At 39.9% G+C, this 22,398-nt stretch overlaps 1 protein-coding gene across 1 annotated transcript; it reads right to left on the bottom strand.

Annotated features, from left to right (window-relative positions):
• Window positions 1-634: 634 nt before the first annotated feature.
• LOC132567675 (arylacetamide deacetylase-like 4) lies at window positions 635-9,248 on the bottom strand. The gene is made up of 4 exons (XM_060233348.1): window positions 9,018-9,248; window positions 7,831-8,047; window positions 2,281-2,344; window positions 635-1,421 (listed from the first exon to the last, which is right to left on the bottom strand). The coding sequence occupies exons 1-4, from the start codon at window positions 9,192-9,194 to the stop codon at window positions 647-649; spliced, it is 1,233 nt and encodes a 410-aa protein (XP_060089331.1). The 5' UTR covers window positions 9,195-9,248; the 3' UTR covers window positions 635-646.
• Window positions 9,249-22,398: the final 13,150 nt, after the last annotated feature.

Genomic DNA, 22,398 nt, shown 5'->3' with positions numbered 1-22,398 from the left:
AAAGGTATTGCATAATTGTTTAAGAAATGACTTTTGATCACATGCCAGAGAATTGGCTCTAAACCAGTTCAGATGAATTGAACTGGATAAAGCTGTCTGTGAATCACATTGGTAATAATGTCAGCTGCCAACCTTTCTTGCACTGAAGGTAGTACACATCGGAAAAAATCTCGTTATTTATACTTTTTTTCTAGTTTTAAGATGGATTTCTGGATTTGAGAAGAAATGTTCACCTATTTATGTGCCATGTTGAACTCCTACACAGTTCTGCATGTAGAATGGGAAAGACTTGTGCATTACACAGTTATATAGTACATGCTGCCCTTTTATGAGCCCCATATGCATGTATGAAATGCTTCCACTGACACATGGAACTTTGCCTAATTTTCATTTCCATCTGCAGTTGTTGGTACTATTGTTGGATACTGCACTGGAAATCCCCTGATGCTTATGACTTTCAGGGGGATGTGGAGGGACACTTCTGTGAAGAAAGAGAAAGCCCAAAAAGTTCCAGCATAGTACAGAAGGCGCCTCACAGATCCTATATGAAAAGCTTCTTTCAAAGAATGGTGCTTGTTCTCTAGCCATATTTACCAGATACTATGAAAGTGGGAGATCAGAACTCCCAGGCTGGTTGTTGTTGTTTTTATAATCCCTTTATAAACTTCAGTATATCTTCAAATGCTTTTTTTGTACATGAAAACTCAAGTGGCCCAGTGTCAACAAACATTATAAATCCATGGAATCCATCCTTCACATGGTTCCATGTCAAAGTCACATTATTGTCCTCTAGACGTTTTTTGTATAGAAGTCCATCATCTCTTATTACGTCATATTCACAAGTTAATATGTAAGTCTGAGGAAGCTGTTGGATAATAACATCCTCATCTAAAATTGGTGACAGCATTGTCTCATCATTTAGTTTGGTTTGTTCATATAGTTCTTCTGAAAACGGAACAGGCAATGGTGGCTTATAGCCTCTGGTTTTAAATTCCTCTGGGATGCAGTCTGCACTAAGCCATTTCTTGTATTTCATCTTCATGAACTCAGGAACATGGGCATTATTCATGAGACTTTCAACATGCTGGATGCCTGCATTCAGATACAGTAAGCCAAGTTTCATAGCCCGACGCCGGGTTAAGGCAGGCCCAAATTGATTTTGCTGATGGGATGGCAGAGAAAGATTCATTATCTGCAGCAATGGGTAGATCAGGATCTGGGCTCGAATCTTTGGAGTAGCTGATCTTTTAACCATTTCTCGGCAAATAGCAGCAACGATTGCACCTCCACTACTTTCTCCGGCAAGAATAACGCAGTTAGGATCCACTCCATAGTCTTTTGAATTGTTCATGAAGTATGTTGTAGCTGTGAGACAGTCCAATAACTGGGCTGGATGTTGGTGCTCAGGACCTAGTCGATACCTGAAATATCAAAGCATTTGTTGTCAAACTTTGTCAAAAAGTTGGAGCCTCTTCAGCTGGACTAGCTGAATCATTAGTAGAATGGGAAATCCCCTCTCCTCTAGAAGTAGACCTGAATATAATTCATTATCTGTTTACAACCACAAGTAAGGAATGCCATTTGACTCCAAACTATCTTGGGCAATCACTGCTTCTCAGAGGTACCAGCCTATGGCTGAAGGTATCAGGGAAAGCTTCCTTCCGTTACTTTCTCCCAATGCTTTGTTTATTTACCTCCCTTTCTCACTGAGTTGCAAAGTGGATTACAAAATATAGAAAACAATACAGTTAGACAGCAAAAGACATCCAATAGTGTGATAGAATGAAGATCACAAAAATTAGGAAGCAACATGAACAGAAAATTGTCTAATGCTTTTTAGCCTCATTCTTTCAAAGGCCCCAGTTTCTACCCTTTCCTCTGATACCATTAGGTTAATAAAAAAGGAGTGGTTGTACTCAGAAAACATGCACTCCTTCCATTCTAGTACACAGCGCTTTTTTATAGCAGGAACTCCTTGGTATGTACCACACACCCCTGATGTACCCAATCCTCCTGGAGCTTACAGTAGGCCCTGTACAAAGAGCCCTGTAAGCTCTTGGAAGATTTGCTACATTAGGAGTGGTTGGCCTAATATGCAAAGGAGTTCCTGCTACAAAAAAAGCCCTGCTCATGCAGCAAAAGGGGAAACTAAATAGGAAAGGTTTGAGATAGTGTGACAAGATTTATGCATCCATCTGAAAACTAGGGCTGTGTTTTTCTGATTCAAGAGATGAGTTTCCTTAATCTCCTTTTAATGAAGAGAATTTTAAGCACACTTACTCAACATACACAACCACCGAATCACTTTCTCGGGCAAGATAGCGGCATACTCGTTCATAGCCTCCTGGGAAGAAAAAGTCTTAGTGTGTTTAAAATGTCTTAGGTAGTTCTTTACTACAGAAGCATAATTTGTAAGGGGGGTTTGTCCCATTTCCTATGCAATGTCTAGAAAGCAGTAACTGTGGTAACACTCTACAATAGATGTCATTGGGTTAGTAATTTGTATTTTAGTCAATTGATTTTTTTGATTATTATATATATTTTATTGTTGTACATCGCTTAGAGCCCAGCACTAGCTGGGATGAGGTGATTAATAAATCAAATTTATTATTGTTATTATTATCTTTCTGCAAGTAGATAGAGCTTATTTTTCCTGGTTTAATTTTTTAAAATTCAGTGGTGGATATAAATTACTTTATTCACTGGACAGTGGTAAGTTACAGTGAATAATTAAAATGTGCATGTAATCACCTATGGATTTTTGTGAATGCCTGAAAGCAAATGTTTACTTCTCTACCTTTTAGTCACAGGCCAGAAAATGCTAATAGTTACACCTTTAGAGTAGTTAGAAAAGTTCTTTGATCCACTGGTGTCATGTAAAATGAAGAACTGAAGTTATGGTTTGATTATATCATTCTGCTTGGAATTCAGGAAGCAACATATATTATCTGTAACAGTCTGCATCCTGTGCCATTGTGGAAGGATCTAAATTTAGTGTTTGGTTACATAGCATCCTTGGTAACTTTGGGGGATTCTGGGATGACTCTGTAGAACTGTCAAAAACATTACGGCTTTAGAGCATAGATGGGGGCAACTTTTGAGACCCCCTCCATTCTTCATGCAGAGGTCAGAAGTAAATCTTCTCAAAGAAACTGACCTTTTAATAATAAAGTTGGTGCCATCTGACAGAAACAACTTCTCAGCAAAAATAAAGGATATGGCATAAAATTACATATAAATATATATAATTACCGTCCTACTTACTTGATACATACAAATCCAAAATGAGAGTTAATATTTAAGTCTGGAATCTGGACTATCTCTTTTTTTAAAAAAAAAATCTTAAAAGAATTTCTCTTTTCCTTGCAAATAACATTTCATGCAATCATTCTATTTCATTCTCTTTATGAGAACTGGAAGCTCATTAGCCATTCATATTGGGTTTCTGTGTGTCTCCACAATGTACCTGCTCCATGTGGCCACCGTATCATGTGATTTGGACAATGTGTGGATTTTCCATGCAAGTACAACTTCTGTTCACACAGTTCAGAACTCTGGAAAAACCACCCCTCAGCCTGGCTTTCAGGAAGGGAGGCAAAAAATTTATATATATATATATATATATATATATATTCTAGTTCACACTTAACAGTGACCATGCAGATCAGGTACATTGTGCTCCCAGCACACACAGCTGATGGGCTCCTAGTTTGCATGACTAGAACATAAATGGCATTGTTGCACAGCTCATTTTTTATTACTTGATTAAAATTGGTAGGGCTGCAGGGGTGACCTTGGAGACTATATTGATCCCTGGGCTACTAGTTGGTTGTCCCTTCCTTAGAAATTCACAACAACCCTTCTATGAAAATATGAGTATAATCTAGTTGATAAGTGTTTCTAACTGTCCTTTTGCTGAAATCTGAGATGTAATTGCCCTGAGCTGTAATTGCCCTTTGCTGAAAGTCTGAGCTGTAATTGCCTTTCTCTCTCTCTTTCTTTCCTTCTCTCTTTCTCTCTCTCTTTCTCGGGTTTCAAACACGCTTCTGTCTTTTATGGGTTTCAGATACACTGCTGACTCCATTAGCTGCTGTATTCAAATGAATCATCATGCTTTTATTTTGTTAGGGTTGTGGTTTTTACTAGTTTTTGTAGCTGTGATCATAACACATATTCAACAATTTATATTGCTTGCCTGTAGAGGGATAATCTGTAGAGGAATATACTAATGGTTTTAAAGTTGTGAACAGTAGTAAGTCTCACTTGAATTTGCAAGTTGTTCCTGGAATTTCATTCTGGGAGCTATATACTATGGGGACTGTCTCTCCCCATATATGCCCCCAGAGAGCCTTGCACTCTGCAGACCAACATCTACAGGTAGTCCCTGACCCAAAGATGTCTGCTTAGCCTCAGTGAGGACCAGGGCCTTTTCTGCCTGGCCCTGGCCTGGTGGAATGTACTCCCAATTGAACTCAGGGCCCTGCGGGTCTTGTTACAGTTCTGCAGGGCCTGCAAAATAGAGCTGTTCCACCAGGCCTTTGGTTGAGGCAGCGGATATTTCCACTATCTCAGCCTCCCCTGCCCATAGTTAGCCTAACACATGCTTACTCTCCTGCTAACATCTAACAGGAGGTATACTGGACTGCTCTGGAGCAATGTGTGTTTCTTCGCTTCCATCCTGCTTTATTTAACTTGTTTAAAATTGGATATTTATCGCATTTTATTTATGTTATGAGTGGCTCTGAGCCTACCATGACATAGGGCAGGATACAAGTGCCATATTTAAATAAATGTAAGCAAATAAAGCATGTTCTATTAAAGAATCTCAACATTGCACTTCTCCTCATGGGATGGGTGCTCCAGCCTCGGCAATTGTATGCGTTTGCTGCCCCAGTGATATACTGTTCTAATGAGTACATTTGTCACATAAACAGTTATTCACACAAATAATATGTAAGGAATACCACTGGAAAAAAAACCCCTCTGCTGTGAGAACAGTAAAACATCTCTGTGGTTAATTATAATCTGCCTATATACAGAAACCATATCTGCAAGGCCCGAGGCAAATTTTATATGCAGAGAAATAACAGAGAGTGCTCTTTACATGCCCTAACTAGGGATGGGCATGAACTGGGAAAAAAGAGGTTTGTTTTGGTTTGTGGTTCATCGGTTCCTACAAACCTTCCTGAGCCTCCCAGTTACTGAACCAATTCATTTAGCGAGGTACGTTATTGGATAAACTTGCCGCTTAGACTTCACTTCCAGGAGTACTAACTGCTTGGACTTTACTCAAGCATGGCACACCTTGCAAAAGCAATTTAAAGGGAACATCCTTTTAAAAAATAAAATAATAAATAAAAGCTGGGCTCTGCTGGACAGCCTGGTTCAAACTGGACTGTCCATCAGAGCCCACAAAGGAGCCTGGAGTCATTTCAGAGATCCCTCAGAAGTGTGTGTGTGGAATAAAGGAATCGCTAAAATGGCATTAAAAATGACCATACCTTGTCTATGCTACTGACAGGTGGCTGGGGTACGTGAACCCCTTTCACCATTAGATGCTTCAAGGTGCTTGCCAAGTTTTCCTGCCCTTTTTTTTTTTTTAGAAAATGCACAGACACAAGTTTTTATTAATTAATTAATTAAAAAAACCACACACAAAAACAATCAGCCCTATCTCTTGTGGGATTTGTCAGCCACAAGCGACTTACCAAAACTTGAGGTGGCTTACCAAAACTACCCCAGCTCCAAATTTGGCCAGCACTACTGCTGGCCTCATACCTGCCACCTCAGTCATAAACCTATTTCAAGGTGATTTTTTTTAACCTAGCTGACTGCTGAGAAGACTGTAGCATGTTTCATGTTTTTAAACAGCCTTATGCTGAGTCAGATCATTTGCTCTATTACTCTAACTGCAGGTGGTTCTCCTTGGAGTCAGGTAGAAGATCTTTTACACCACATAGTACTGTTCTTGTCAGCTGGAGATGTCAAGAGATTGAACATGGAACCTTAAAGAAGATATGCTGTCACTCAGCCATGGTTCCACTACTGAACTGCCCAAGGCACAACAGAAACTTTCTGCAGTGTTGTATTGCCAAGAGGCAAAGAGCTTCTTTTCTCCCAAGAGATACGAGGGCAATAAGCACACCATGGTGATAGAAAAGGGGTTTTATTGAAATCTCTATAATAATGAGATATAAACAAATTAGAATAGACAGAGAAGAAAACAAATATACCCCTGCCCCTTCAGCTGCAGGGTTTCTGAATGAAAGTGGGCAGACTCCAGGTGTTGGCTGGTGTTCTCAGAGCTGCTCTGTGACTGAGCCTTAGCCAAAGCTCCTGCATCTGAAGGGGCATGGACATGTTCTCTGTTTTATTCTCTGTCTATTCTTGAAATTCGTTTATAACTCATTATTATAGAGATTTCACCACTGATATGCTTATTGCCCTTTAATCCCTTGGGGCTGGGGCGGGAAGAACCTCTCGTCAATACAATTGGTGTAGTTTGCAGAACTGAGCCTGTTTTATGGGAAGAGCAGGCTATAAATCGAATAAAATAAAAATAGAAGACAATGCCCTTGTGGGAAAGGATGTGTGCAGAGGATGTGCAGAGCACTGGCCAGAGCTACTGCATCCTGGCATGGCCAGGCATGAGCGCCTGGATTCTGGTGGCTAAAATATTGAGTTGGTTGACTTTACCAACGTCATGCGATTCCAAGATGGCAGAAGAAACGGACCCAACACTCAGTGCAGTAAGTAAATGCACTTGACATTAGAATGTGTGGAGCCTGGAAGTTCCTTGTACTAGATACTTGCTCTGTTTATGTTTATCAGTTGGCCCTGGAGTGTATAACTCCCTGCCAAGGCCAAATATAGGGGTGACATGCACAGACACACACAGCTATGTATTACTGTGAATTAGGCTTTATTATGATGTTATTTCTGTTTTATCTTGTACTTTTAATTTTACCTTGTATGGACTCTGTACTTTTCTAATCTGTAATTTGGCTGACTATCTACTGTATATATTTATACATGTCAATAAAGACTTGTCTGATGATGATGACGCACACAGCTAAACATTTGCAATAGTATATAAGCTCCCGAGAGGTATGGTTTTTTCAGAACCTTCACTCAGGCTCAACCCACAGAGTGCTAAGTGAACCAGCCCACACCTGGAGTCTGCCCACTCTCACTAGGGGTATATTCTCTGTTTTATTCTCTGTCTATTCTTGTAACTTATTGATTATTATAGAGATTTCAATTAAAAAAACCTTTCCTTCACCATAGTGTGCTTATTGCCGTCAAATTCACTTGGGGAAAAACAACCTCTTTGCCACTTGGCAATACAATGACTGGTTGTATTTTCCCCTCTCTGCCCCCCCCCCCTTTTTTCCTCTAGCTACTTCACAAAACAAAAATGTATTTTTCAACTGACTAGGCACAGTAGAAGAAAGCAAGTTGGTTTTTGTTTTAGAGTTCATTTGGGTGCTTTATCAATCAATTAAGGCAATATCTAAAATGTCAAAGAAAACCCGTTCAAATCCAAATCCCTGCTCTTAAATATACCTGGAAATTTCAGTTGTAGCTATTTCCCTCCATCTGAGTGGAGAAAGTGACTAAAGTATTCTAGCTTCCAGTTTATAGTCACTTCAGTTTTTGAGTAGACAAATGTTTAAGCAATCTGACTGGCCATTTTGGTTTATAAGTGTGAGCATTCCATTGTTTGGGAATGATTCCTCTTCTTTTTGGACCCAACAAAATATGGTCATAATATTATCTTGTTAATGTCACCATTTAAAAGAAATGTTAAGGTTATGTAAAAGGTCTTACTGTTGCTTCCAAATATCCCACATCCTCCATGTAGGTAGATCAGTCCTTTCCTTGGTTGAGTAGAAGGGCTGGTTGGCTGGTAAATCCTTACTGGCACATGTTCAAACTTTGCATCCCGAATGAAGAGATTTGACTTTTTCCCAGCAAGTGTCAAATTTAATATAAATCTAACAAATGTAATTTGGCTGCAGATCCCTAATTTCTCAAAAATCTTCCCCTGTATAATAGTGAAAGATCAAAGCATAAGTAGAGCAGAAATCAATATGTGATGTCCTGAATATCAGGTTTTGAAAACCATTTAAATATAAAAAAAACACTTTCTGCACAACAGGAAGAAAACCTATGGCCCTAAAATAGTTTTTAAAAGACTGGTTAATTGTGACTGTCTATACACTGGAACCCCCTTCCTCTTCAGATGGCTACAATGCAAATCTTACCACTAGTTTCACAGTGCTATGGCTGTGCTGAGTGCTTTACATTTCAGTTAGGTCAAACACTTTCTTCTGCCCTCTTAACTAGCTCATCAGTTATTGTTGCCATTGTTTTTCCTCCCAGCTAGTGTTTTGGTGCGATTTTATTCTTTAACTTAGTTCCAGATTACTGGTAATCACCTTGTGAAGGGATGATGTCATGAACATATACAGCCAATGGGATAAACTACATGACAGTTTCACTGCAGGTAAGTAAAGTAGTTCAGTAACCCTCAACCTAAATGGGCAAACACTTTCACATGTCTTTTGGTGAAGATTACAAAACATCAGGTTTTGGGGCAAAATGCCCCCCGTTCAGCTCAGCCCACCTTGTTACATGATTCTGATTTAGGCATTTATATCAAACCAAGTCATATGGCTAAGACTCATTGCGTATCTTACTATTTAATCCTATGTATTTTTGTTTGGAAGTTCCACAGATTCAATGAGATTTTCTCTCAAATATGTGACTGGTATTTATATTTCTCTAAATACTCTATAATTAATGCTGAAATCTCATGTACTGGTAGGTAAGAGTAAGGTCTACTGAACCTCGTGTAAGTCCTGAGACTTACTTCCATTAATGGTGTTGGCTGCAAATCTATTAAAAATCCATGCACTTTCTTATGAGAACATCCAACCAAACTCATACCTTTTTTCTGTAATCATGTTCCTCAGTAGAAACAAATAGATGAAAAAGTTAACCTGTGCACTTACCAAACGAAAAACCAACAGTGTGACCACATGAAATAGCTGTAGCTTTACTGGATCTTTGGTTTCTGATGGTATCGGTGTGTTCTTGAATACATGATAAAGAAACAAAGAGAGTTCCACAAATAAGACTGGTGTGAAGAAATACAAATATAACATAAACAACCTATGAAAAATATTCATTGTCCTTTGTTAAGAAGATCAGAACTCAGGATCAAAACTCTCTCTCTCACACACAGTCTCACGACAAGTGTCCTTTATGAACTGTCAAACAAGTTCTAGCAGCCTAGATAAATTTTCTTCACGCCTACATTGTACAAAAGAGGAAGGTTAGGCGTATGTAAGTCATATTGCACCAACCTGCAATTAGGAATGAGTAAAGCTAAGGCAAGAAAGGAACTCTTTTGTTGCGTGAGATGGGTAGAACAGCATGTGGATCTTGATCACCAAGCCATGTTAATTGGCAGCCAGACTTGGGAGTGTCATCACTGTCAAGAGTTGATTGGAGGAGCTTTAGCAGATGAGAATATTGGGAGTTTACCCCTCAAACTCACTGCATCTGGTTTGTTGCTGTGGTTTTCTCAAGTTTGAAACAACCAGAGATGGTGCTTCTGTCCTATGTCTGCTTTGCAAAATGCTTATTATTCCATCTATGGTCCCTTCACATCAGCCTCAAGTCTCCCTTTTTCTAGATCCTTCAATAAACATATTGAAATAACTGAAATAGTAGCAATGTTTCTTCATAGTGTTATGGTTACACACCCTGATAAGTAATACTATGTATTAGGTTTCATTATGCTGTTATTTCTGTTTTTATCTTGTACTTCTAATCTTACTTTCTATGGACTTTGTATTCTCCTAATTTGTAATTTGGCCAGCTTTCTATTGTATATGTCTATACATGCAAATAAAGGCTTGTTTGAGGAATAAGCATCTTGGCTCCACTATCAAAGCAATCTTCTTAGTCCTTCCCCAAACCTCACTTTAAATGCTTCCCACCACTTTTCAGCAGCTTTGCTTCCAAGATGCCATGCCATGAAATATATAAAAAACAATGTTAGAAATAGATTGCAAAACAGCAGCGCTAAATACTATAAAAATTAATAAATTGCAAGTATTTCTTTTGCTATCAACTGTTGCATTGTCTGAAATCATAAACTAATCAATTTGTACTAAATAATCCCTTACAAAAATAGTTTCTATGAACAACATTTAATTATCATGCATGCTGATAATTGTATTTCTCTGAAAGAAACATAATTGCAACTCTTGCTAATCTGAGATCCAACATTTGCAATACATTCCCTTCCTCAACCCACAGCATCAAACAATACATGAAAATGCCTGCTCCTGTCTCTTATATTGGAATGTTTTTACTTGACAATTATCCCTTCTGTTCCACTCCCAATTTTTAATGTTGAAAATTCCTCTCACCATCCCTAGCCCTCAGACATGTTTAAAAAACAATCCAAATTAAAAGAAGATTGAAAAGATAAAGCATCTGACATAAAATATGGGATGTGAGTGATTCCAGCTCTAGTCTGTGCCCAGATATCTGAAGAAGAATTTGCTCCCCTGGATGTTAGTGCCAAGAGTGGCATTGAGGGTCTTTGGCCATTTTGTATCTGGGTTAGGGGATAAGGGGAATTTCTCTCTCAGTGCATGTTTGTATCACATATCAAGGAATATTTATATGACAGGAGAAAACTCCGCATAACATGACAATCCATTAAACTGTCATCCCATGGGTTTATTGGACATAAACATTAGCTTACCTATGTGCTCTTCAATGGTATCTTTTTATTGTTGTGCTTTAAAAATATTTGGTGTTTTTTAATTTAATCAACATTGTGAGAACTGATTTAGGTTTCCTTGTTTGGAAAGGAATGTGAGATGGAAATATTAAAATGTATCGCAATTGGAATTTCCTTCCCATGACGAAGACACACCAAATCCTAAGTCTGTGCACCTTCTGGAAACTTATGTTACTCTTCAGACTGGTTCTTGGTAGCCTGTTGCTGAGCCCACAGGACTGATGTTCCCTCTCTATGCTCTACCATGGATAGTTAACCAGTTCACTCACAGGACTGAACTGTATTTAGAAGTGAGAGATCCAGGTGGGCAGCCACGTTGGTCAGAAGCAGTAGAACAAAGCAAGAGTCAAGCAGTATTCCCTCTAAGATGAGTTAGTGTGAACTAGCTCACAATTTTTTAGCCTCCAGCTCACACATTTTTGTCTCAGGTCAGGGAAAATGGCCTTAGAGCAAACTAATCTATGCAGTAGCTCAAAACTTTAATGCCAGTAACTCATAACTTTAATGCCAGTAGCTCACAAAATAGAATTTTTGCTCACAAGACTCCACAGCTTAGAGGGAGTATTGGAGTCAAGTGGAACCTTTAAGACTAACAAAGTTTTATTCAGAATGTAAGCTTTTGTGTGCTAGAAGCACACTTTGTTTGATGAAGTGTGCTTCTAGGACATGAAAGTTTACATTCTGAATAAAACTTCGTTGGTTATAAAGGTGCTATTTAACTCTTGCTTTGTTATATTTAGAAGTGTGAGACTGAGATCCAGCTGCAGATGTTATCAACTAATATTGCATTATTTTCAGTGGATTGTTCAATCAGGTATGTCCTAACCAGTCATGTATTACTACAAATGACTGGGGCTGAACTGGGGCAAAGTTTTTTCCCCTCCCTCACTCAGAGTGGAGGTCATGGATGAGCTTCATTGGCAACATCTAATTCCCTATGCAGCCACATGGTATCCTTATATTCACTATGTGGTTGCTGATTGGCTGGGATCACACAGAGAAAAGGCAGTTTCACTAAATGACACTGAAGCAGTTGTAGCAGCTATAGCTGACAATAAGCATGGAAAATTCACAAAAGAGTCAACTGTAGTTTCTTTGCGGACTTATCTTCACAGTAGCCAGTTTTGTGGCCAAAAATCAAACTGCACGACTAGGGTTACAACTCCAAGTTGGGGAACTCCTGAAGATTTGGGGGTAGAGCCTATAAAGAGCAAAGTTTGAGGAGAGGAGGTACCTCAGTGGAGTATAATGCCATAGAGTCCACCTTCCAAAGCAGCCAGGACTGATCACTGTGGTATTAATTCTGGAAGATCTCTGGGTCCTGCCTGGGGACTGACAACCTTGCATAATGATTATTTGGCACAGAAATCCTTATTCTTCTTTGAACATATGAACATATGAAACTGCCTTATACGGAATCAGACCCTCGGTCCATCAAAGTCAGTATTGTCTTCTCAGACTGGCAGTGGCTCTCCAGGGTCTCAAGCTGAGGTTTTTCACACCTATTTGCTTGGACCCTTTTTTGGAGATGCCAGGGATTGAACCTGGGACCTTCTGCTTCCCAAGCAGATGCTCTACCACTGAGCCACCGTCCCTCCCCCTCTTTGCCTGTGCTGCTCATGTGAATTCACCATCTCTGCACATTTCTCTCTCACTTCCAAGTGCTGAAGCTCAGTCCTTGGCAACTACACATTCCTAAATTAAGAATTATAGAAGCTCAGTGTAGATCACTCAGAAAACTTCAGCATGCACCCACCTTTCTCTGAAACCCTTCTCCATCGCCAGAACACAGACAAAAACTCCATCACACAGGAGTGAAGATTTACTGGAAATTCCCTAGTGTGAATCCACCAGCGTGAAGGAGCGTGCTAGCAAATTCAACATCCTAGCCAAAATCAGACTCAGAATACTCTTTCAGTATTTCTTAGGTAGATGTGGCAATAATGTACCTTTTCTGCCTTCCTTAAGTTTTATAGGGCACAGCCCATATTTGTGGTTTCTTTGACAAAATGGTTCCCCTATCTGTGTTCCAGATCTGTTTCAGTATTTTTTGGATTGGATAATTTTGTTCATCTTAATCTGATGCTAATCATATGTCGCTTTGACAATGTAGAACTTCTGTCTAAACTTGGACTAGGCAACCATTATTACAATCTTAAAAATATTTATTCCCTTCTTAGTGCATTGGAGTCAACAGTTTAGAAGGGTGTAACTTGCCTAGGTGGATTGCCTGAAACTTTTTTTGCCTAAAGGGTTCCAGCTGAATCCATAGAACAGCAGTGGTTTAGCACTGGGGATTTAGTGAGCAGATGAAGTGATGTTGATTAGTGAAGACAACTTAATCCCTTGAAGGTAGGCAACAGGCCTAACTAATTCATCAGGGAGTGTATGACCAAGGAATCAAAATAGCCTGATGCATTGGGTTACAAGTAACTGTATTCCAGTTCACTACTGATGAGCTAGTCTTGCAGACAAGGTCAAATTAAGAGGTTAAATCAAGGTTGAATCAAGGCTAACAGGAGTAAAGGTTCTAGATATAAAACTTTGCCTTGTCTGGGCCTCAGATGCTGCCATGAAGGGCTCTGGTAGGCTTCTGGTGGACTTCTCACTATTTCCTTTGATTCATGATAATTTATTCTGAATAAATTTATATGTTGTTTCCTCAGCATATTCCGGAGTAACTGCCTTTTGCAGGGTTCAGGATCTCTTTTTCTGGGGTTATGATGTGGAGGGCTGTTTCTGTGCCTCCAAAAGGGATCTGCCTGCATATTTTAAAATAAAGCCAACATTTTTTTTTAAAAAAAAAACCCCTCCGTAAATCTCTTGTACTCTTTTCTCCAAAGGGAACCAACCCAAGTAAGCACTCCCTTGGAACTTGTTTGTAGAAGCAGGATGTGGATATTATGCTGGTTGGCCCTTTTGTGCTTCTCTTATTTTTCTTTAATGAGATTTCTGAGAAGGCAAAGCTGAAATGTACGCAATATTCCCAATGCAGCTCTATCTGTGTAAAGGCATCATTTTTTTTTCTATTTATTTTCAGCTCATTTTCCAGTCATTCTTGGCATTGAATTTGTCTTGATTTACAATCACTGTGCACATTTCAGCATGGATTCTTCATGTGCCACTCTAGAATGGTGGACTTCTATGGTCAGACTGAAGGAGCTCACAATGAGACTTCTTCCTACTATAGCCTGGCTTGAGTGATGCAGGTATGAGAAGGAGCTGTGATGTAAACTTTTCCATAGGAATTTGATATGATAGAGCTGCACAGACAGAAGATGCTTTGGAGAAGCTCCTGAATTATTGAACATAATACAAAAAGAGCCTTGAGCCATACAGAGATGCTTTGGATGACAAGTAGTCTGGAAAATCTGGATGGACTTTCCCCCAGAGACTAACTCTCAATTTCAAGCCTGCTTTGACAGGTTTGCTATGTGCCATGCAAAGAAAATTGACTACTGTTGCCTTCCACACCCACTCAGCATTTGCCTAACAGCTGCCTGAAACAGCAGTGTCTTGTAAACAGTAATGCATTAACAAATGTAAACTGCATAGTCCCTTGTTGAGAAACCAGAAATGGAGGAGTCACCCATGTGTAATTATTATATGTTGAACTCAGTGTCAATTTAAGGAACAAGAAAGAAAATAATTGCAAAACAAGCTTCCTATGACTCCTCACTGAACAATGTATAGATTCTATTCTTCCAGACCTTTTTGTTTTTAATTATAAAGATAAAAACATCCAGCAAACCTAAAAAAAAAACACCCAAAAATACTTTGACCAAGATGCCGTGAAGAAGGCATGGGGAATTTAAAACCAGGCATGCAACACAAAAGCAGGGCATTAATGGCAACAAAACTGAATTGATGTAAGCTGCCCTATCATTGATGTAAGCTGTCCTATCACCGTCCTAAACAGAGTTATACCTTTCTACACCCATTGACTTTAATGGATTTAGATAGTTAGGATTAGGGATGGGCATGGACAGAAAACTTTGGTTTGGTCCAGAACTCATGAGCCAGGCAGCCCTGGACTGAATCCCAAAATGGACCCCCACAAATCCAAAAACCCTGGCCAAACAGAACTGGTTTGGATGACATCATGCGCTGTCCCGGAATGCCCATGTTACCCGGAAGCATTGTAGTTGGTGATGTGCTTTCATAATTTCTGGAAAATGCGGGCATGCCAGGGATGGGGCCTTGATGTTACCTTGAACTGGTGGGCACGCATCTTGCCAAATGCAATCCTGAGCCCACCTGAAAAGCTCAGGGTGAGTGGTGACCAGGAAAGGCACCTTCCCTGGACCTCAGCTTGTGAGTCCTGAACCAGGCCAAGTCTCGGCATTTGGGTCTGTGGCCATACGTACTTAGGATTGTGCTACAACAAACATAATTTGTATTTAATAGAAGTGGCCCCTCATTCAGTGCAAGAAAGAAAAGGATGCCACCCAATGGAAATCTAGCTGCTTTGATCTGCTATATCTTTGGTGCATGTATTTGTCCATTTTTAGTTGGTGCCAAGCTATGTGAGAAAGGAGAAATGCCTTTGTGCTCCAGAGTGATAAACAATTATATTTTGTTCAAAAAATTTCTGGGGATTTGGGAATGGAGCCTGGAGAGGATGAGGTTTGGGGAAGGGAGAGACGTCAATGGGGTATAATGACATAAAAGGAGTTTGTGCATGTGTTAAAGTAAGCGGGAAGCGACTAGACTTGACTTTAACACACACACACACAAACTCCCTATATAGATTCCAGTCCTCTGCTGTATTTTAATGTCTTCCTTTTTTTTCTAATGGCAAACTATAATGGATGTTATAACCTCTTGAGAAACCATACCCTCTATTTAAACTAACAAAGCCAGAATGTTACCTAGATTTATGGCACTTCACACCTACAACAGCAGTCTGCTTTTTGCCCCCCAAGTCGGAATGAAGAAGCTGACACTATATTTGGGTAAACAGGCCACCTTATTAAACATAACCTTATTATAACTTGCATGGCAAGGGCTACCTGAAGCTGGACAAGCCCCGGGGTCATCACATGACCCTTCCCTGTCCAAATGTGGGTGAGCTACCCTACCCCTGGCATGAGCCACAGATGTGGCTCATGGAAGGCTGGCCAGGCCAGATAATCCTACCCAACACTGACCTCATCACCCAGGAAGAGCCAATTTTGTAGGGAGGCATCACACAATCGGCATTATGCGACATTGAGCCGTGGAGCCCATCTGCCGCTCCTGCCGATCGCCTGCACTCAACTGGTGCTGTGCCCTGGGTGCTCACCTAGGCTTCCGTAACCCCTTGCTCATTCTGCCAACCCCAATGCCAAGCCTCTGCTTAGGCATTAGCGCCCAACAGCAGTCTGCTCTTTATCACCCTCCAGTGTTGTTTCAGCCCTGCTTTGTTCTAACACTAACAAACACAGATCCCTATTTGTGATTCTTTTAATCTGCTGAAAACATTCCCATGATTCTACATACCAACTCACTGCCCACTTATATTAAGAATTGCTGCTTGCCATTCCCATTTTGTCTGATGAAGTCTGTTTAAGAGCATCTGAAAGCTTACATTCTGAATAAAACTTAGTTGGTCTTAAAGGTGCACTTGTCTACTGCTTTGTTCTAAACTCCTTATATGTCATTATACCCCATTGAAGTCCCTTCCTTTCCCAAGCCTCATCCTCTTCAGGCTCCATCCCCAAATCTCCAGAAATTCCCTACAGTGAGACTTATCTCTGAGTAAACAGACATCAAACCTCCAACCGCTTGTGATTTTAATAATGCCAAAAGGGCATTTAGAAACCCTCTTCAAAAATCCTGTCAGTGGTAAAAAAAAGTTTTGAAAATATTTTGCAGTTTATATATATGCTATGATTTTGAAAGTGTGCAGAAAAGATGTGGTATTGGCTTTGGGATTCATCTTCTTTCTAAAAACCCTGGCTTTCTTCTTCTTCAAAGAAAAACAAAATATCATTGTTTATCGCTCTGGAGCACAAAGGTGTTTCTCCTTTCTCCTTTCCTGGACACTCACTCTGAGCTTTTCAGGTGGGTTCAGGATTGCATTTGGCAAGATGCGTGCCCACCAGTTCCAGGTAGCATCAAGCCCCATCCCTGGCATGCCCACATCACCAACCAAGTCATTTCCTCCCTAGGAATTAATGACCTCTCAAATTTCTTCTTATTAATATCCTTGCTCAAGTCTTGCAGAAAGAAGAAGATGATATTGGATTTATATCCCGCCCTTCACTCTGAATCTCAGAATCTCAGAGTGGTCACAATCTCCTTTACCTTCCTCCCCCACAACAAACACCCTGTGAGGTAGGTGGGGTTGAGAGAGCTCTCACAGGAGCTGCCTTTTCAAGGACAACTTCTGCAAGAGCTATGGCTGACCCAAGACCATTCCAGCAACTGCAAGTGGAGGAGTGGGGAATTGTGATGTACTCGGAGACGAGACGTGGAGAAGGCAACTCGATTTATTAACAGCACATCACTGAACAGAATGGACGCACGCGGGCCAGGACCTGCTTTATATACATGTACCCGGCACGACCTCCCAAGCTGGCCAGTCCAATCCTGGCCAGTCAAACTTCCCGCCACTGATGGTGATTGGCGGGGCCTTTCGCGCGTTGTGCTGAGTCGCCTGGGGACTTCCCCCCAGTCGCCTCTGCTCTGCGGCCGCGTGGTGCTTAGGTTCAACACAATACACTACAGGAATCAAACCTGGTTCTCCCAGATAAGAGTCCGCACACTTAACCACTACACCAAACTGGCTCTCTCTGAGGATTGTGGCTTCCTTTATTGAATCAATTCATTTCATGTTGGGTCTTCCTCTTTTCTTGCTGTCTTTAACCTTTTTTAGCATTATTGTCTTTTTCACTGACTCATGTCTTCTCATAATGTACCTGGAAGCATTGTGGTTGGTGATGAAAGCATGATAGCCTCTGTTTACACATTTTAACTTCTAGAGAGAGTTCTGCTTGATTTGGTCTAGAACTCATGTATTTGTCTTTTTGGCCATAGTATACATAAAACTTTCCTCTGACACTGCATTTCAAATGAATCTACTTTCTTCCTGTCAACTTTCTTCATTGTCCAATTTTCACACCCATACATATTAATGGGAAATACTTTAGTATGAATGATCTTGAACTTGGTTGCTGACAACGCACCCTTAACCATTAAGTATCTTTTCTAGCTCGTTGATTGCTACCCTTCCCAGTCTCAATCTGTTTTGGATTTCTTGGGTGCAGTCTCCCTTTTGTTTGATGATGGAGCCAAGGATTAGAAAATCTTGAACAACTGAAATTCCTTCATCACCAGCCTTGAAGTTATGTAACTTCCCAGTAGTCATCACTTTTTTCTTGATGTTCGGCTGTAATCCTGTTTGGCACTTTCTGCTTCAACCTTTATCAGTAGACATTTCAGATCTTCACTATTTTCTGCCAGTATTGTGGTGACATCTGCATATCTCAAATCATCAATGTTCTTTCCACCAAAGAGACCAGATCTCTATAGTCTGGAGATCTTCAAGTTCTACCTGGAGGTTGGCAATACTGTATCACTGAATTTAATAGGGTTTACTTCCAAGTAGCTGCGTACATACAAATGCAGCTGAGCATGTTCAGTGGAAACATTCTGACTGGTTTCCTTGATTCCTAAAACAATGCAGAACAATTAAAAATTGCATGGAGATTGTGGGTAGGTTATTCATTAAACAATGACAATTTTTAAATTGAATTTGACCTGAACTAAAGAAGAAGAAGAGGAAGAGGAGGAGGAGATTGGATTTATACCCCATGCTTCACTATCCAAAAAAGTCTCATTGTGGTTTACAATCTCATTTCTGTTCCTCTCTCCACAACGGACACCCTGTGAGGTAGATGGAGCTGAGATAGCTCTAACAGAAACTGCTCTTGAGAAGAACAGCTCTGCGAGAACTTGTCACTGACTCAAGGTCACATCAGCAGGTGCATGTGGAGGAGTGAGGAATCAAATTCACTTCTCTCATCTGCTCACTTAACCACTACAACAAACTGGCCACAATAGGTGCAAAGGTGCCATTCTGCCTGGCTGGCAGCTAACCATTCTAAATAATAGAATGGGGAGGGACGGTGGCTCACTGCTAGAGCATCTGCTTGGTAAGCAGGAGGTCCCAGGTTCAATTCCTGGCATCTCCAAAAAAGGGTCCAGGCAAATAGGTGTGAAAAACCTCAGCTTGAGACCCTGGAGAGCCGCTGCCAGTCTGAGAAGACAATACTGACTTTGATGGACCAAAGGTCTGATTCAGTATAAGGCAGCTTCATATGTTCAAATAACACTTATTGTTATTTTAACAGCACTCAATCAATTTTACCCATTTTGTCCTTGTGTTCAAGTTGTGCCAAGGACTGCTGTCTTATCACTGTTCTCTAGTTATACTGTTAGAAAGAACCCTTCCATGGTTAAGAGTCAGATGATTATAGACAGCCAGCCCCATTCCACTTCTCTCTATATAGCTTCAAGTCCTTTGGCACTGCATCAGAGTAGACAAATTACTGGGGGATGAAGTAGCTTCCTTTTGCATTGTGCTTGCTGAGCTGTTCCTTTGCTATCTGTATATCTTCTGTTTGTTTCCTGTTTTGCTCTTTGTGTTATCTAGCACAACTGAATCTTGCCTGTGTCTAAGACTTATGATGTTAGTTTTAACTCTTTCTTGTACTAAACATACTCACATACTTTATCTGTTAAAAGCTAATGTCCAGTAGTTTGAACAGAGTAGACTTCATTCTACAGAAAAATGTTATTTTAACCCATGCTTTAGAGGAGACCAATGGAACATTACAACAGACTCTACTTCATTACTCCTAACCTAATAATGACATTAACACCAGTCTCCAATTCTGACATTTATTGCCTTTGCTGTTTTTGATGCCCAGTCAACCCAAACCATTTCTATGATGTAACCCGCCCTGAGCCTGTTCCACAGGAAGGGAGGGCTATAAATCAATCAATAAATTTCCAGACCTCAATTTGTCATTATTTTAATCTGCTAAAAACATTTTCACTATTTTGCATACTAATTCACTGCCCTCTCTCTCTATATATATTACTACTAATTCCATCCCATCCTGTTGTCTGATGAAGTGTGCTTTTAGCACATGAAATCTTACATTCTCAATAAAACTTTGTTGGCCTTAAAGGTGCTACTGGACTCCAACTTTGTTCTATTGCTTCAGACCAACATGACTGCCCACCTGGATCTTCTCTGTTCAGGTTGTTTGATGCTTTGCTGGCTGCTCCAACCTGTTCTTGAAAGGAGATGGGTGTTGAATACCTTGACACTCTGTCAGTTCTATGGATCCAGAGGTTCTATTGAAGATCTTGGGGATGGAGACAGGTTCTCACCAAGCTGTAAAGTCTTTTCAGCATAAACTGCAAAAAACTGTGTATTTTAAAAATGTTTTTGACATTGCTTTTAAAATATATTACAGTGTTCCTAGGTTAGTCTTAGAGCCACCCATGTTTTTAAAGCTAAGCCATTTGTACTTTTGGCCTACAAATCTGATTGTATAGGCTGGTGTGATTGTTTTTAGCAGTAGTAATTCAAGTGCCTTTTACATGTTACAGGATCACAGTGGGAGTTACTTTGTCATGGTTTCCCCCATGATGCTGTTTTAGTGTTTAAAGAGCCACAACCACATGGACGAGAAATATTTTAGAACGAGCACATCTTATTTATTTATACCCCATCTTTAGTCAGTGTAAGACTTGTTTTCCTAAAGTTTACCAAGTGCACAATCCAATCATGATTTCTTTTTGTGTTGTGGTTTAATACACAGGTACAAATCAATGTAATAAATAGGAATTGGAAGCTGTGGCTGACTGCATATATACCAGTAGAAAATAAGGAAGATTTGTATCTTCCAATACTTATATTAACACTGAACAACATCTGCGCATGTCACATTGCCACATCCTTCTATGCTCATTAACTTAAGTGGACTTAGACAGGAGTAATTCTGCCTAAATTGCTGAGTCTCTCCATAGGTCTAAGCAATTCTGGCAAGGTTTCTGACTTCTTTGGCAAAACATTTCCGAAGGGAAAGAAAATGTGAGAAGTTGGAGGGTAACTTCTTGTACTGCTTTCTGTGTGTTTCATCATTGTCTATAAAAACTGTAATTGGGTAATTAAGAACATTCTTCACCCACACTCAATTATCTTGCACAGGAACAAGAATAAGAAGGATGCAATTTCTCTGTTTACTTTGACGAAATACTCTTTCATAAATTAATACCATATTATGACCTGTTCTCAGGGTGTCATTTCAGATGTGGGAAGAAATTCTCTGGAAAACTGAAAGCTAAATAGAAAAATAGCAGAATTTTAAAAGCACTTGTATTTACTTTTTAATATTTCACAATAACCATTGCAAAATTATAGGCACTGGACAAAAATACTTAATTTAAAGAAAGGCAGTTTATACCTTTGGCATACATACTTAGGCCCAATTAATTGATTTTTAACACTAGTGTGTTTTACATAATATAGCCATTGGCATAACCATATTTAATTTTCAAAAACCCTTCTTTCATAGCATTTGATAACATTCCATAGCATTTAAATAAAACAGGAGTTTAGTGGTACCTTTTGGCTACCAAAATTTATTCCAGCATAAACTCACTTCATCAGATGCACAATGCTTTCATCCAACTACAGTTTGGTGTGAGCCTGAACATTGTGGTCAGAAAGAGAGGCAATGTTTCTGCACAGCTCCATTCACAATAACTGGTATTGAAAATCACTTAACTGTAACTTGGAAGTTCCCTAAATAAATGGTTAACTTTTTAATGCAGTATGTAATTTTATGCTTTATGAAGGTGAAATCCCTTTCCTCTTATTTACTTACCTGTTTAACTTCATATGCTTAGATTGTCTGCTCTCTCATAGCTTCTACATCTGCAAAATGTCTAGTGTACCACATAAATATCAGTAATAGTCTGTGATGTGTTACCAATTATGTATCATATTTAGTTCATGCAACCAAAGCTGACACGTCACATCCCATCCAAGTCCCCATCTTTCCTAAATGGGCCACTGCGCTCATGGACTGAGTATCTTTCTTTCTCGTTTTTAAATTTCACATCAGTTCTCTAGCGTTGTTATGGAGAGTAATTTCTGGTATAATGCACTTCTTTCTTCCACATGGCCCTTTTTCCTGGCATGCACTTCTGTTACCATGGTGATGCTTGGGTATTCCTTTTTCCGCTCCTTTCAGCAGTAGTTCACCTTATGCTGCCTCATGCAACTGCGTATGGTGACAATAGAAGGCTATGGGCACTTAAGCACATGCAACCTTAAGATCAGCTCCAACATGTCAGCTAATCAGCCAGTGAAACTAAATTTGGTGTTAGATAAACTAGAGAAGATTTCCTGAGATGTTTGGCAAGAAGTTAAGAAAGTTGAGCTAAACTAGGTCATTGTATTGCCAAATTAATAGCAAGCTAGCTGATAGAGCCCAAGGCTTCTGATTAGCTGACAACAATTCTCTCTACCCCCTCACACCACTCAGGTCCAAACCAGGCATCATATGTCA

This window comes from Heteronotia binoei, chromosome 2 (assembly GCF_032191835.1).
Source record: "Heteronotia binoei isolate CCM8104 ecotype False Entrance Well chromosome 2, APGP_CSIRO_Hbin_v1, whole genome shotgun sequence".
NCBI classification, from domain to species: domain Eukaryota; kingdom Metazoa; phylum Chordata; class Lepidosauria; order Squamata; family Gekkonidae; genus Heteronotia; species Heteronotia binoei.
The sequence above is the reverse complement of the archived record's forward strand: the minus strand, read 5'-3'. Positions and strand labels throughout refer to the sequence as shown.